At 41.7% G+C, this 16,279-nt stretch overlaps 1 protein-coding gene across 1 annotated transcript in view; it reads right to left on the reverse strand.

The window, feature by feature from the left end:
• The window catches only part of LOC115109661 (F-actin-capping protein subunit alpha-2-like), a 55,657-nt gene extending 45,494 nt beyond the window's left edge, over window positions 1-10,163 (reverse strand). Inside the window, exon 1 of the mRNA XM_029634863.2 lies at window positions 10,057-10,163. Coding sequence (XP_029490723.1) covers window positions 10,057-10,095 — 39 coding nt within the window. The 5' untranslated portion in view covers window positions 10,096-10,163. The remainder of the gene's footprint in view (window positions 1-10,056) is intronic.
• Window positions 10,164-16,279: the final 6,116 nt, after the last annotated feature.

Genomic DNA, 16,279 nt, shown 5'->3' on the forward strand with positions numbered 1-16,279 from the left:
GTGCAATATGTGCCATGTAAAAAAAGCTAACGTTTAAGTTCCTTGCTCAGAACATATGAAAGCTGGTGGTTCCTTTTAACATGAGTCTTCAATATTCCCAGTTAAGAAGTTTAGTAGTTTAGTTATTATAGGACTATTTCTTTCTATACCATTTGTATTTCATATAGTATTGCCAGCCTAGAGAGTTGATAGGCTTGAAGTCATAAACAGCGCTGTCCTTCAAGCATTGCGAAGAGCTGCCGATAAAACGCAGGAAAGTGCTGTTTGAATGAATGCTTACGAGCCTGTTGCTGCCCAACACCGCGCAGTCAGACTGCTCTATCAAATCAGCCTTAATTATAATAAACACACAGAAATACGAGCCTTAGGTCATTAATATGGTAAAATCCGGAAACTATCATTTCGAAAACAAAACATTTATTATTTCAGTGAAATATGGAACCGTTCCGCATTTTATCGAATGGGTGGCATCCATAAGTGTAAATATTGCAGTTACATTGTACAACCTTCAATGTTATGTCATAATCATGTGAAATTCAGGCAAATTAATTACGGTCTTTGTTAGGAAGAAATGGTCTTCACACAGTTCGCAACGAGCCAGGCGGCCCAAACTGCTGCATACACCCCGACTCTGCTTGCACAGAACGCAAGATAAGTGACACAATTTCCCTAGTTAATATTGCCTGCTAGCATGAATTTCTTTTAACTAAATATGAAAGTTTAAAAAAAATATACTTGTGTATTGATTTTAAGCTTGGCATTGATGTTTGGGGTTAGGTACATTGGTGCAACGACAGTGCTTTTATCGCAAACGCGCTTGTTAAATCATCACCCATTTGGTGAAGTAGGCTGTGATTTGATGATAAACAGGCACAGCATTGATTATTTGCAATGCAGGACAAGCTAGTTAAATTAGTAATATCGTCGACCATGTGTAGTTAACTAGTGATTATGTTAAGATTCATTGTTTTTTATGAGATAAGTTTAATGCTAGCTAGCAACTTACCTTGGATCCTTGCTGCACTCGCGTAACAGGTGGTCAGCCTGCCACGCAGTCTCCTTTTGGAGTGCAATGTAATCGGTGTCCAAAAATGCCAATTAACAATTTTTATGAAAACGTCCCTAATTAAAATTGGCCATGCCGCTCGACCTCTACTACTTGATTCCATATGTGTTATTTCATAGTTCTGACATCTTCACTATTTTCTACAATGTAGAAAAAAGTTAAAATAAAGAAAAACCTTGAATGAGTAGTTCTCCAAACTTTTGACTGGTACTGTATGTGTTTGTTCGAGTCTCACCTTTTCACGGAGGGTTCATTTGTGACCAATGTTTATTTTAATTTTACATTGGGTAAAAATAGAGACTGAGCTGGTATCATACACTACAGTTGAGGAACAATGGGAAAGTAATTCTGCTTTGAAAGTTGATAAACTTGTAACCCAACTGAGAAAATGGCCCTTGAATGTTTTGGTTCACCTACTGAAAAGCTCCTCTTTGTCTATATCCATTCAGCATAGTTCATACCTTCTTAAGCCCCACCCATCTTTTTAAGGATTCACATGTGAGGCCATGTGCTAAACAGAGTGAGTAGTGTACTAAACAACCAAACATTTCAAGACTAAAGGTTTATACTATGTCTATCGACATGTCTGTAGACAGTTGTCGCTTTGACATCATGAACATTCTATTGTCGTCCAACATTAAACTTCTAGTTATGAAAAAGTATAACACAGAAACGACAGGCTGCATGACATCAACAGCCTGGTGGTCCAAAATAGTATAACTGGTGTATTTTTAACACAAATAAACACATCGGTTTAAAAATGATTTTAGTATATTTAAATTTAGCAAACCAAGCAACGTTTTGGTTCATTTCTAGCTTGTTAGTTCTAACAATGACTATATCATAGCTGACAACGTCTTAACTTTAGGTAATTAGTATTCATTATTACAGGAAAATAATTAACGGCGAGCAAATTACAGAAAATAGCTGACGATTGTGAGTGTTACGAAATAAAAGCAGGGCGTTCTACTGGAGAATTTTAGAACTTGGACACAGTCTCATTGGCCTAACGTTATATCCTAATTTTACTTTGGTGCAGGTCATGCTGTTCTTCACATTACCTTCTCTGGTAAACGCACACTATATACAATATTATCTAAATGCATTTGTCACATGCACAGGAGACAGAAGGTGTAAACGGTACAGTGAAATGGTTACTTGCATAGTGGAGTCTTTTGTTTACAATGAACAATGAACCAAAATCACAACTCATAACGTTACTACAATGCATGAATCTGCAGGTAGCTAAAGCTAACCAACTAGGTGCAATGTTAGCTAGCTAACATTAGGCTATAACTAGCAATGCAAACAGCATTTTTTTTTTGCAGTTTGTGAGATTGTTCAAAAAAAGCTGCATTAGAAAGGATTACCTACACATACTGAGCAGCTCATGTTATAGACAGAAGCACGCTACATGGCAAACCAATCTGAACTCATCTCTCAGCATGTCCAGCCCATCCATTATCTCAGCCAATCATAGCTAGCAGGAAGGTTCCTGACTTTCTCCATTGCTATTTACAGATGGCATGCAAGTTTGTTATTAACTTCTTGGTGACAGGGGGCAGTATTTTCACATCCGGATAAAATGCATGCCCAAATTCAACTGCCTGCTACTCATCCCCAGAAGATAAGATATGCATATTATTAGTAGATTTGGATAGAAACCACTCTTACGTTTCTAAAACTGTTTGAATCATGTCTGAGTATAAGATAACTTATTTCGCATGCAAAACCCTGAGGACAAACCAGATGTTTTGTTTTTTGAGGTCATTATTTTCAATGGGCTTTCATTGGGAATCCAGATTTCTAAGGGACCTTCTTGCAGTTCTTATCACTTCCACTGGATGTCAACAGTCTTTAGAAATTGGTTGAGGTTTTTCCTTTGTGTAATGAAGTACAGCCATCTTGAACGAGGGTAACTTGAAGTGTACTGTTAGATAGAGGTGTGTGACCAGAAAGCTAGCTACAGTTTGTTTTCCTCCTGTATTGAACACAGATCATAGCGTCTTCAATTTTATTGATTATTTATGTAAAAAAAAAAATACCTAAAGTTGTATTACAAAAGTAGTTTGAAATGTTTTGGCAAAGTTTTACACGTAACTTTTGAGATATTTTGTAGTCACGTTGCGCAAGTTTTTCTGGATCAAACGCGCCAAATAAATGTACATTTTGGACACACACACACACAAGTATTTAGTCAGCCACCAATTGTGCAAGTTCTCCCACTTAAAAAGATGAGGCCTGTAATATTCATCATAGGTACACTTCAACTATGACAGACAAAATGAGAAAAAAAATCCAGAAAATCACATTGTAGGATTTTTAATGACTATTTGCAAATTATGGTGGAAAATAAGTATTTGGTCAATAACAAAAGTTTCTCAATACTTTGTTATATACCCTTTGTTGGCAATGACAGAGGTGAAGACTTACAGAAAAAGTTTGACAAGGTTTTCACACACTCTTGCTGGCATTTTGGCCCATTCCTCCATGCAGATCTCCTCTAGAGCAGTGATGTTTTGGGGCTGTTGCGGGGCAACACAGACTTTCAACTCCCTCCAAGGATTTTCTATGGGGTTGAGATCTGGAGACTGGCTAGGCCACTCCAGGACCTTGAAATGCATCTTATGAAGCCACTCCTTCGTTGCCCGGGCGGTGTGTTTGGGATCATAGTCATGCTGAAAGACCCAGCCACGTTTCATCTTCAATGCCCTTGCTGATGGAACAAGGTTTTCACTCAAAATCTCACGATACATGGCCCCATTCATTCTTTCCTTTACACGGATCAGTCGTTCTGGTCCCTTTGCAGAAAAACAGCCCCAAAGCATGATGTTTCCACCCCCATGCTTCACAGTAGGTATGGTGTTCTTTGAATGCAACTCAGCATTCTTTGTCCTCCAAACATGACGAGTTGAGGTTTTACCGAAAAGTTATATTTTGGTTTCATCTGACATTCTCCCAATCTTCTTCTGGATCATCCAAATGCTCTCTAGCAAACTTCAGACGGGCCTGGACATGTACTGGCTTAAGCAGGGGGACACGTCTGGCACTGCAGGATTTGAGTCCCTGGCGGCGTAGTGTTACTGATGGTAGGCTTTGTTACTTTGGTCCCAGCTCTCTTCAGGTCATTCACTAGGTCCCCCCGTGTGGTTCTGGGATTTTTGCTCACCGTTCTTGTGATAATTTTGACCCCATGGGTGAGATCTTGCGTGGAGCCCCAGATCGAGGGAGATTATCAGTGGTCTTGTATGTCTTCCATTTCATAATAATTGCTCCCACAGTTGCTTTCTTCAAACCAAGCTGCTTACCTATTGCAGATTTAGTCTTCCCAGCCTGGTGCAGGTCTACAATTTTGTTTCTGGTGTCCTTTGACAGCTCTTTGGTCTTGGCCATAGTGGAGTTTGACTGAGGTTGTGGACATGTGTCTTTTATACTGATAACAAGTTCAAACAGGTGCCATTAATACAGGTAACGAGTGGAGGCTCTTAAAGAAGAAGTTACAGGTCTGTGAGAGCCAGAAATCCTGCTTGTTTGTAGGTGACCAAATACTTATTTTCCACCATAATTTGCAAATAAATTCATTATAAATCCTACAATGTGATTTTCTGGATTTTTTTTTCTAATTTTGTCTGTCATAGTTGAAGTGTACCTATGATGAAAATTACAGGCCTCTCATCTTTTTAAGGCACATGAAAGTTCACATGTTCCAGAAGGCATTTCTGACAAAAAAAAACACATTTTGAATTTTAAAAATCTAATGTTTATGTTCAAATGCCTCTCCTGTGAAATAGTGATGTGCGATATATGCCTAGTTTCTTGAAACGAGTCACATATTAGTGTGTAGACCAAACAGTTCGGACCCTACAGACGAAAAAAAACATCACATGGCCTTGCTCCTACCCATTTTTCCAATTTGGTCCTGCCGTACATACCTACACGTAGGCTACAGTCACAAGATGCAAGCCTCATTGTCCCTAGAATTTCTAAACAAACAGCCAGAGGCAGGGATTTCTCCTATAGAGCTCCATTTTTATGGAATAGTCTGCCGATCCATGTGAGAGACGCAGACTCGGTCTCAACCTTTAAGTCTTTACTGAAGACTCACCTCTTCAGAAGGTCCTATGACTGAGTGTAGTCTGGCCCAGGGGTGTGAAGGTGAACGGAAAGGCACTGAAGTGACGAACCGTCCTTGCTGCCTCTGCCTGGCCGGTTCCCCTCTCTCCACTGGGATTCTCTACCTCTAACCCTATTACGGGGGCTGAGTCACTAGCTTACTGGTGCTCTTCCATGCCACCCCTACAAGGGGTGCGTCACTAAACTGGGTTGAGTCACAGACGTAATCTTCCTGTCCGGGTTGGCACGCCCCTCGGGTTCGTGCCGTGTGGGAGATGTCAGTGAGCTATACTCGGCCTCGCCTCAGGGTAATAAGTTGGTGGTTTGAAGATATTCCTCTAGTGGTGTGGGGGCTGTGCTTTGGCAAAGTGGGTGGGGTTATACCCTGCCTGGTTGGCCCTGTCCGGGGGTGTCTCCCGACCCCTCCTGTCTCAGCCTCCAGTATTTATGCTGTAATAGTTTGTGTCGGGGGACTAGGGTCAGTCTGTTATATCTGGAGAATTTCTCCTGTCTTATCCGGTGACCTGAGCCCTAGGACCATGCCTGGCCTGATGACTCCTTGTTGTCCCCAGTCCACCTGGTCGTGCTGCTGCTCCAGTTTCAACTGTTCTGCCTGTGGAACCCTGACCTGTTCACCGAACGTGCTACCTTGTCCAGGACCTGCTGTTTTTGACTCACTCTCTACCGCACCTGCTGTTTCTAACTCTGAATGATTGTCTATGAAAAGCATCGGCTATGAAAAACATTTGAACATCTTGGCCATGTAATGTTATAATCTCCACCCGGCACAGCCAGAAGAGGACTGGCCACCCCTCATTTGACTGGAACGCGGTGTGAGATTCCCAAAGGCTGGAGCGTCAACCTTCTCGCCCGCTCCAATTTCGCTCCAGTAGCGCTCACTTCATGAGCTCAGGGTATGCCCGGCCCAGCATGCACTTGTAGTCTACTCGTGTGCCGCTATCGACACTTGCTTTAGCTACTGTCATGGAGTTTGCTAAATATTTTCATAAAGAAACTGATAAAACACACAGGTGCTAAATCAAGGGGACTTAAAGGGAGTGCAGTGATGTCGTGTCCACAACTAAATAATCATTGTGGAATCTGCAAAGACATATCCCGAAAGCATGATGGTGTACACACTACAAGCACATGTGAAAAGGGATGAGGTGGGTAGATAACTAAGTGTGTCATTTTAGCAAAGTATTTGCAAACAAAAACATCTGATCTCTTAAACATCATACATTTGTTTTTATTATGTATTTTATTAATTTTTTATTTTACCTTTATTTAACTAGGCAAGTCAGTTAAGAACAAATTCTTAATTACAATGACGGCCTAGGAACAGTGGGTTTACTGCCTGTTCAGGGAAAGAACGACAGATTTGTAACTTGTCAGCTCGGATATTTGAACTTGCAACCTTCCGATTACTAGTCCAACACTCTAACCACTAGGCTACCCTGCCGCCCCAATGTATACAAATAGGCCATCATTAATTTGGGCCCAATAGGCCTGGAACATTCCCACATTCAAGGAGTTTTACGTTTTGATTGGGTTATTTTGGCTAAAAACATTTAGGCTTATATATATCATTTTTTTTATTATAGAAATATAAACTCTGGTGGTTAAAAATTTAAAAAACAAAACAAAAAGGCACTAAGCCATTTTTTGTTGAATTTGTATTTCTTTTAAAATAAGTCACAGCCTATATGCGCAATTTATAGACTATAATGATTTAATTAAACTAAATGTTGTTTAAATGCTGAGCACTTTATGTCCCTACCAGCCTATTGTGTCACACACGCAAATGCTTCAATGTATTTCTTTGTAGGCTATATCCTTGAAGAAATATAGCCTAAATAATTCATGTTTATTCCTTCTTCGGCTCCCTGTCTGGCTCATGACCTATTTAGAGTGTTTATATGCTGTTTAATATGACATGTAGCCTATTTGAAATATGCGCTTCTTACATTCACCTTTTCATGTTAATTCAAATACTTTTATTCAAATTCACACGTTTTGATTTCAATACTATAAAACCTAAATGGTCGGTCCAGGTAGTCAAACAAAATAGGTGGGAGTTGGTTAAACTGTGATTTTAATGAATGGGGCGGATTTGGAGCAGCAGTTTTTTTCCCTGTGAGCACAGAGCGATTTTTAGCGGAGCAGTAGGAAGCGCCACTCCATGAGCAGGATTTTCCAACTGCTCAACTCCGCTCACATGCTCTGGTGGACAGATGAATCCAACGCAAAAAAAAAAATCTCTCCAGCTTAAACTGACTTTTTATGCGGATTTTTGTATTATGCTAATTTAATTGGTGTGGATATCGACCTTAAGGGGTTTAAGAAGTGAGAAATGCATACAGAAAGCTGTGACTTCTCTCTGTAACTAGAACAGCAGTTAACTGCATGTTCTTCCACAATTACAATTGAGCAAGGGTCAAATGCTTGTGATTCTCAGAATGCATCTCTCCCTCCTTGTGCACAATGGGAGTGAGAGTGTCTTGGTCACACATCAGCTGACAGTGAAACAGGAACAGACCGATACTTTCATAGCAGGAATCAATATAATGCATAGGCTATCACTGTTGACCATATAATGGTTTTAGAACAATAAACAAGAACGCTGTGTAGCAAAAATCATAGAGAATTACTGACGTACGCAAAATGCTTCAATTTTCGGTTTATAGTTGCAGCTCGAAGGGTAAAGGGGTTAACAGCTTAGCTTCCTTTGCTGTCCGACTGCCCCATACTGGGCTCAAACCAGTGATTCGCAACACGTGACCACCCTCCTTGACAATGTTCCAATCGGTAGCTTTTTGTATCACTCGATCGATTTGATGGCTCCATGGGCATCATTTCAAGCTAGCTGTGGAGTGAGTTTACAGCAACGTTATCAACTCCGTTACATAGGACTCGACCTAACCTAGAGAGATCATGATGTGACTTCAAAATGGTGAAGGCCAATAAAATATGAAGTGTTTTCTGTGTGGCTATTTGTCCAGCCAGTAACTATGGTGCGAATTAGAGAACTTGAAAACATTCCTCCAGTAAAGTCTCCGATTACACAGACCACACGACTAACACCCAAACACCAGTTGTTCATAGTTTCAACGTAAGCCATGTTAAATGGCTGAGGCTTAAAACGGCCATTAAAAGTCAGGGTGGAGCAGACAGTGATACCGGAGTAGTAAAGTACGTGTGGGAGGGCAACACCAGAAAGACAGCAGTGGGGCTGGGCTGTGGTATTTCAGAGCTTTGTAAATTGATCGCTATACTGGCTCTGTGAGGCTGCACTTCACTTCCCCTATCAAACCGTCGACAGCCAATCTGCTCTAGCCAATTCAATGAACAAGGCATGCATTGGCCTAGTATATTCAGTAGGCTACACCTGAAAGCCTTCTATGCCATTAGGCTACGCAATATTCTTGCCATCTCTGGGCTCTGAAGGAGGAACCAATGCACCACTCTTAAGCTTTTCCATGGTACACTTTGGTCAAGTTCAGCCCTCACTTGAGTACATCGGCACAAACTGGCATTTCAAAAGTCGACATGTACACAACTATGCATCTGGCTGTGTTAAGCTACTGACCCATTTGACCTAGATAGTTCGTATGCATTGATATATAGGCTACATGTGCTTTAAAAAAAAATGTATGTAGCTCTGTTCTTGAGCTCTTCTTGTCTATTAATGTTCTGTATTATGTAATGTTTTGTGTGGACCCCAGGAAGAGTAGCTGCTGCGTTTGCAACAGTTAATGGGGATCCTAATAAAATACCAAAAAAAGCAGTTAGGGTTCTGTACATTCAGCATCTCTCAAGTGGGGAGTAAAACAGTTAGCTAGCAGTATTTCAAGCTTCTCAGTGGAGCAGTGTGGTTAAAGGTAACATTTGGAGTACAGTGGAATACCCCACCCCTGTATTGAGGTATGTTTCAAAACCTATATCTCGTGCCGGCTCCAAGGTGTCTTAATGTAACGCAGGAGATGAACATAGTATGTTGAGGGCGATGAAACAAAGGAAGCCCATTCATTTTCAATGAAGGGAGCAAAGTGGGCATTGGGCAATGCGAGCATGGGTGAGACCAAAGTTGGAATAAACCGAACTGTATTCAAATACTCTGCGACGTCTCGTCGTGATTGACCAATTGAAGCGCACTCTAGTGTAGTTTCCAGCCCCTAGTGGATTGACTGGTGATACGTAGCACTACCTAGCCTGCTTACACCAACATGGGGGCGAAGCAAACCTAGCTATCAGAACTTATGCGTTAATGGGATCTCTCCCATTACCATGATTGCGTTCCGACCCCAGTGCAGCTCAGTGTAAACAAGCGTAATGGTAGTGTCGCTATCTTCTGGCGATCATCATGCTAGACAGTTGGACCTATATTTAAATCAGAGATTCAACACTAATCATATCGGTCACACACAAACGGCAGTAAATAGCACATTATCAGCAATGATTGTGCAAAGAGCGTTGACAGGAGGTGTAGGTTGCTAGCTTAGCTAACGTTAGCTGCTCATTCGTGAGAAGTTCAAGACATGATCACAAAGCGATAGAGACAAATGAAAGCACAACGTTTGTTACAATGTTTTCGATTAGGAGGGTGCGAGGTTAACTTTGATTAATGTGTTATATGCTGCACGGTTCCTATTTTAGAGCTAGGACCGTACAAGGAGTCTGCATTTGAGATTCGCAAAGGAGCGGAAGTTGGGTAAAGCGGCTGCCGAGCTAAAAATAACAGCTAGACTAACGTTAGCCGAGCAATAATCGCGGTTTGTTTATCCAGCTCTTATACACAGTAGCTTAAATCAAAGCATGCACATACAAACCCTAAAGATATCATATATCCTCCAATGTGGATAAAAACGACATCTTACCTTAGCCTCATCAGATAACTGCTCCTCATGATCCGCCATCTTTTCTTCCGGCACCAGCAGCTTGTCGAAGCCGAATCACAAATTCGGCAGCATCATACAGTTGATTTTGATTTGTGTGCACGTACATATGAAATATATCATCACTTCACTAATCAGGGACTAATTATTATCCATAAGCACGTCAGTCCTACTTCATGTGTTGAACATACAGTCCATGGTTTTGCAAGCATATGTTTGGTCATACGAAATAACATTGAAATGATATAGTTGTAAATTGTGTTATATGTTATAAGTATAGCGTGCGTGTTAAAAGTACCCAGTTATAATTAATTGCCAGTTGTATCTTGTTTCTGATTTGGGGGTGAAATTTACACCATTTGACCACCACATTTGCAGTAATGTATCAATGCAACAGGGAAATGCATGTGGTACAGTATGTCATTCAGTACCGTGGATGCGCTATTTATTTCCACTAGATGGTACTGTAATCCTGCATGGTGAACTACTCTGATTAATTACAGTGGTACAATGTATAAACCCTGAATCGTCACCAGACAATGTTGATTACCAGTGAAGGTGAATACGACAAGTGCACACATTGGAAAGAAGTAAAATCCCAGATAGACAAACTATTACCCTACTCTGTGACAATACACGCTAAAATGTCTTATTAAGTGTTTTGTCCAAATAGTGGTCCAGGCTTTATCAGCCTCCATCAGCCTACACCAATGATGTACACTAGGTAAAGGTGGAAACAGAAATATTGGATTGCTTGAAATGTGAAAAAGTCATTATCAAGGGATTATTTGAAGCGGAAGAAAAATATGCTACATTTGATTTACTGTATTAACTCCAAATATGACGTTGAGCTTTGTAGGCCTAGGGTCATCTTATCTTTCTCACTGGTTGGTTGTTTCCAGCAGATTATACTAGGCCAGGGATCTCTAGTTAATATAATACCTTTATGGCTGGGACACTTTTTGTTGTTGTCTTTGAACCAAGCGTGAACTCAATATGACCTCAGCATGACCTTAGCTCATGCTTTCCAAGCTGGTAGGAACCTGACCACAACCTGCAGAATCCCGATGTGCAGCACATATGAGTTGGGCTAGTGAACAAATAAGTCTCAAAGAGTAACTCTCATGAATACCATATGTTTTAGGCTTAGTTGGGGTGGCATGTAGCCTAGTGGTTAGAGCATTGGGCCAGTAACCATAAAGGTTGCTGGATCAAATTCTCAAGGTAAAAATCTGTCATTCTGCACTGGGTACTAAAGACATGGACGTCAATTAAAGCAGCTCCCTGCACTTCTCTGATATGGAGAAGTTGGGTTAAATGTGGAAGCCACATTTCAGTTGAAGAAATTCAGTAGTATAACTGACTAGGTCTTTCCCGAGTTAAGCCTGACTCCTACATGTATTTTGACCATGACTCCATTCTGCTTCTCCCCGCTTCAAAAAACCAAAGACTCAAGAGGGAAGTTCCGGTGGTCAGGTCTGACCAATCAGAATCCATGCTCCAAGACTGTTTTGATCACATGGACTGGAATAAGTTCTGGGGAACCTCTGGGGATAACATCAATGAATATGCAGTCACCGAATTCATAAAAACATGTGATTCCGATGGTGTCTTTCAAAACTTACCTGAATCAAAAACCGTGGATTGATGGCAGCCTAGTCGGGAAACTGAGAGATGCTGCTTATAAACATGCAAGGTGACGGGGACAATTGTATGGTTATACAGTACAAATACGACCTGTGCAGATCGATCAAGATGGCGATACACAAATATAAGGACAAAGTGTAGGAGCAATTCAAAAGGAATGCATACGTGAGGAGGCTGCTCATTGACTCCAGCTCTGACTTTAATAACATAGTGCTTTCTAAACTCACCACAAAGCTCACAGCCCTGGGACTGAACTCCTCCCTATGCAAATGGGTCCTTAATAGTTTGCAAGCCCTGCCACATCCGACGAGTGTCGGAGTCGGTGTAGTACGATTCAATCTTAGTCCTGAGTTGACGCTTAGCCTGTTTGATGGTTCGTTGGAGGGCATAGCGGGATTTCTTAAGAGAGTCCCGCTCCTTGAAATCGGCAGCTCTACCCTTTAGCTCAGTGCGGATGTTGCTTGTAAACCATGGCGTCTGGTTGGGGTATGTACATACGGTCACTGTGGGGACGACGTCATCAATGCATTTATTGATGAAGTCAGTGACTGATGTGGTGTACTCCTCAGTGCCATGTCAAGAACCCCAGAACGTATTCCAGTCTGTGCTAGAAAAACTGTCCTGTAGCTTAGCATCTGCGTCATCTGACCACTTCCGTCTTGAGCGAGTCACTGGTACTTCTTGCTTTAGTTTTTGCTTGTTAGCTGGAATCAGGAGGATAGAGTTATGGTCAGATTTGCCAAATGGGAGAGGGAGAGCTTTGTACGCATCTCTGTGTGTGGAGTTTATTTCCTCTGGTTGCACATTTAACATGCTGGTAGAAATGAGGTAAAACATATTTAAGTTTCCCTGCATTAAAGTCCCCGGCCACTAGAGCGCTGCCTCTGGATGAGCATTTTCTTGTTTGATATGGCCTTATACAGCTCGTTGAGTGCTGTCTTAGTGCCAGAATCGGTTTGTGGTGGTAAATAGACAGCTACGAAAAATATAGATGAAGACTATCTTGGTAAATAGTATGGTCTACAGCTTATCATGAGATACTTTACCTCAGGTGGGCAAAATCTTGAGGCTTTCTTAAAGTTAGATTCTGGGCACCAGATGTAATTTACAAATAGACACAGACCACCACACCTTGTCTTACCCAGTGCTGCTGTTCTATCTTGACGATGGACCGAAAACCCAGCCAGCTGTATGTTATCCATGTCGTTGGTAGAATAGTCTTGATCGGAGCTCATCCATTTTGTTATCCAATGATTGCACGTTGGCTAATAGGACTGCATACACTTTTTTTTTCATCCTAACCAACCTGCCCTCCAAATACACCTCTGCTGTTTTCAAACAAGATCTCAGTGATCATTGCCTGCATCCGTAATGGGTCTGCGGTCAAACGACCACCCGTAATCACTGTCAAACGCTCCCTAAAACACTTCAGCGAGCAGGCCCGGGTATCCTGGAAGGATATTGACCTCATCCCGTTAGTAGAGGATACCTGGTTATTCTTTAAAAGTGCCTTCCTCACCATGCTCACCATCTTAAATAAGCATGCCCAGCATGCCCATTAAAAAAAATGTAGAACAAGGAACAGATATAGCCCTTGGTTCTCTCCAGACCTGACTGCCCTCGACCAGCACAAAAACATTCTGTGGCGTTCTGCATTAGCATCGAATAGCCCCCCGTGATATGCAACTTTTCAGGGAAGTTAGGAACCAATATACACAGGCAGTTAGGAAAGCTAAGGCTAGCTTTTTCAAGCAGAAATGTTCATCCTGTAGCACAAACTCAAAAGAGTTCTGGGACACTGTAAAGTCCATGGAGAATAAGAGCACCTCCTCCCAGCTACCCACTGCACTGAGGCTAGGAAACACTGTCACCACTGATAAATCCACTATAATTGAGAATTTCAATAAGCTTTTTTCTACGGCTGGTCATGCTTTCCACCTGGCTACCCTTACCCCGATCAACAGCCTTGCACCCCCACAGCAACTCGCCCAAGCCTCCCCATTTCTCCTTCACCTAAATCCAGATAGCTGATGTTCTGAAAGAGCTGCAAAATCTCAACCCCTACAAATCAGCCGGACTAGACACTTTGGACCCTCTTTTTCTAAAACGATCTGCCAAAATTGTTTCAACCCCTATTATTAGCCTGTTTCACCTCTCTTTCGTATCGTCTGAGATTCCCAAAGATTGGAAAGCTGGCGCGGTCATCCCCCTCTTCAAAGGGGGAGACACTCTAGACCCAAACTGCAACAGACCTATATCTATCCTACCCTGCCTTTCTAAGGTCTTCGAAAGCCAAATTAACAAACAGATTACCGACCATTTCGAATCCCACCTTACCTTCTCCACTATGCAATCTGGTTTCAGAGCTGGTCATGGGTGCACCTCAGCCACGCTCAAGGTCCTAAACGATATCATGACCGCCATCGATAAGAGACATTACTGTGCAGCTGTATTCATCAACTTGGCAAAGGCTTTGGACTCTGTCAATCACCACATGCTTATCGGCAGACTCAACAGCCTTGGTTTCTCAAATGATTGCCTCGCCTGGTTCACCAACTACTTCTCTGACAGAGTTCAGTGTTTCAAATCGGAGGGCCTGTTGTCCTGACCTCTAGCAGTCTCTATGGGGATACCAAAGGGTTAAATTCTCGGGCCGACTCTCTTCTCTGTATACATCAATGATGTTGCTGTTGCTGCTAGTGATTCTCTGATCCACCTCTATGCAGACGACACCATTCTATATGCCTCTGGCCCTTCTTTGGACACTGTGTTAACTAACCTCCATACGAGATTCAATGCCATACAACTCTCCTTCTGTTGCCTCCAACTGCTCTTAAATGCAAGTAAAACTAAATGCATGCTATTCAATCGATCGCTGCCCACACCTGTACGTCCAGCATCACTACTCTGGACGGTTCTGACTTAGAATATGTGGACAACTACAAATACCTAGGTGTCTGGTTTGACTGTAAACTGTCCTTCCAGACTCACATTAAGCAAAACAAATTAAATCTAAATTCAGCTTCCTATTCCGCAACAAAGCATCCTTCACTCATGCTGCCAAACATATCCTCGTAAAACTGACCATCCTACTGATCCTCGACTTTGGCGATGTCATTTACAAAATAGCCTCGAACACTCTACTCAACAAATTGGATGCAGTCTATCACAGTGCCATCTGTTTTGTCACCAAAGCCCCATATACTACCCACCACTGCAACCTGTGCATTCTTGTTGGTTGGCCCTCGCTTCATACTCGCCGCCAAAACACTGGCTGCAGGTCATCTACAAGTCTCTGCTGGGTAAAGCCCCGCCTTATCTCAGCTCACTGGTCAACATAGCAGTTCTCTGCTGCCAATGACTGGAACGAACTGCAAAAATCACTGAAGCTGGAGACTCATATCTCCCTGAACTAGCTTTAAGCACCAGCTGTCAGAGAAGCTCACAGATCACTGCACCTGTACATAGCCCATCTGTAAATAGCCCACCCAACTACCTCATCCCCATACTATATTTATTTATTTATCTTGCTCCTTTGCACCCCAGTATTTCTACTTGCATATTCACCTTCTGCATATCTACCATTCCAGTGTTTAATTGGTATATTGTAATTACTTCGCCACCATGGCCTATTTATTGCCTTACCTCCCTTATCCTACTTCATTTGCACACACCGTATATAGACTGTTTCTACTGTATTATTGACTGTATGTTTGTTTACTCCATGTGTAACTCTGTGTTGTTGTATGTGTCAAACTGCTTTGCTTTATCTTGGTCAGGTCACAATTGTAAATGAGAACTTGTTCTCAACTAGCCTACCTGGTTAAATAAAGGTGAAAATAAATAAATGTATCTCAGAATTTGTTTTTGTTTTTGTTGATCATGGATTTTAGAACACTTGATGATCTCTTATGACGTAAAAGAGGATGCTGTGCCCCACAATACCAACCAGAATTCTGAATTCCAGAAAATGGTTCAATTCTAAAATCTGAGTGATTACTTTGCTACACTACGACAACCAGGACGCTACAGTCTAGTAGCATTATCATGGCAATGTGATGTAATCGTACTGTAATGTTTCCATCATATGAGTTAGGCCTTAAAATAACTGTATCCTTTATTAAACTTGTTTAGGCTACAGAACAAGTTATCAAATGAGATTTTAAAGTACATTTTTCAAAGGACAGCTCCCTAGCAAATACAACAGTTTGCTCAAGTCAGACTTTGGTCTACATTTTACCCAAGAAAAGTTATAGGAGTCTCTCTGGTGTCAATTCCTTCACTAGCCCAATGGCTACGCTACTCGATCGCACGTTTGGCTTAAGGCTTTGTAATGCAAGGATGCTGTCAATTATTGTTGGGCTACAGTTGAGTGATTCATGTTCTCTTGGTACATTTTTCCAGTGAAAATGCAGACAAATAACAGGAGTGGAATATTAGCTAATAGACTGGTACGCGTGAGATGTGGTCGCCTGAGATATTCTGTCATTTTATCAAACAAATTAAGAACTTTTTTCTCTTCACATGGGTATGGAATACAACATTTTAGTACTAACAC

This window comes from Oncorhynchus nerka, linkage group LG25 (assembly GCF_034236695.1).
Source record: "Oncorhynchus nerka isolate Pitt River linkage group LG25, Oner_Uvic_2.0, whole genome shotgun sequence".
Classification (NCBI taxonomy): domain Eukaryota; kingdom Metazoa; phylum Chordata; class Actinopteri; order Salmoniformes; family Salmonidae; genus Oncorhynchus; species Oncorhynchus nerka.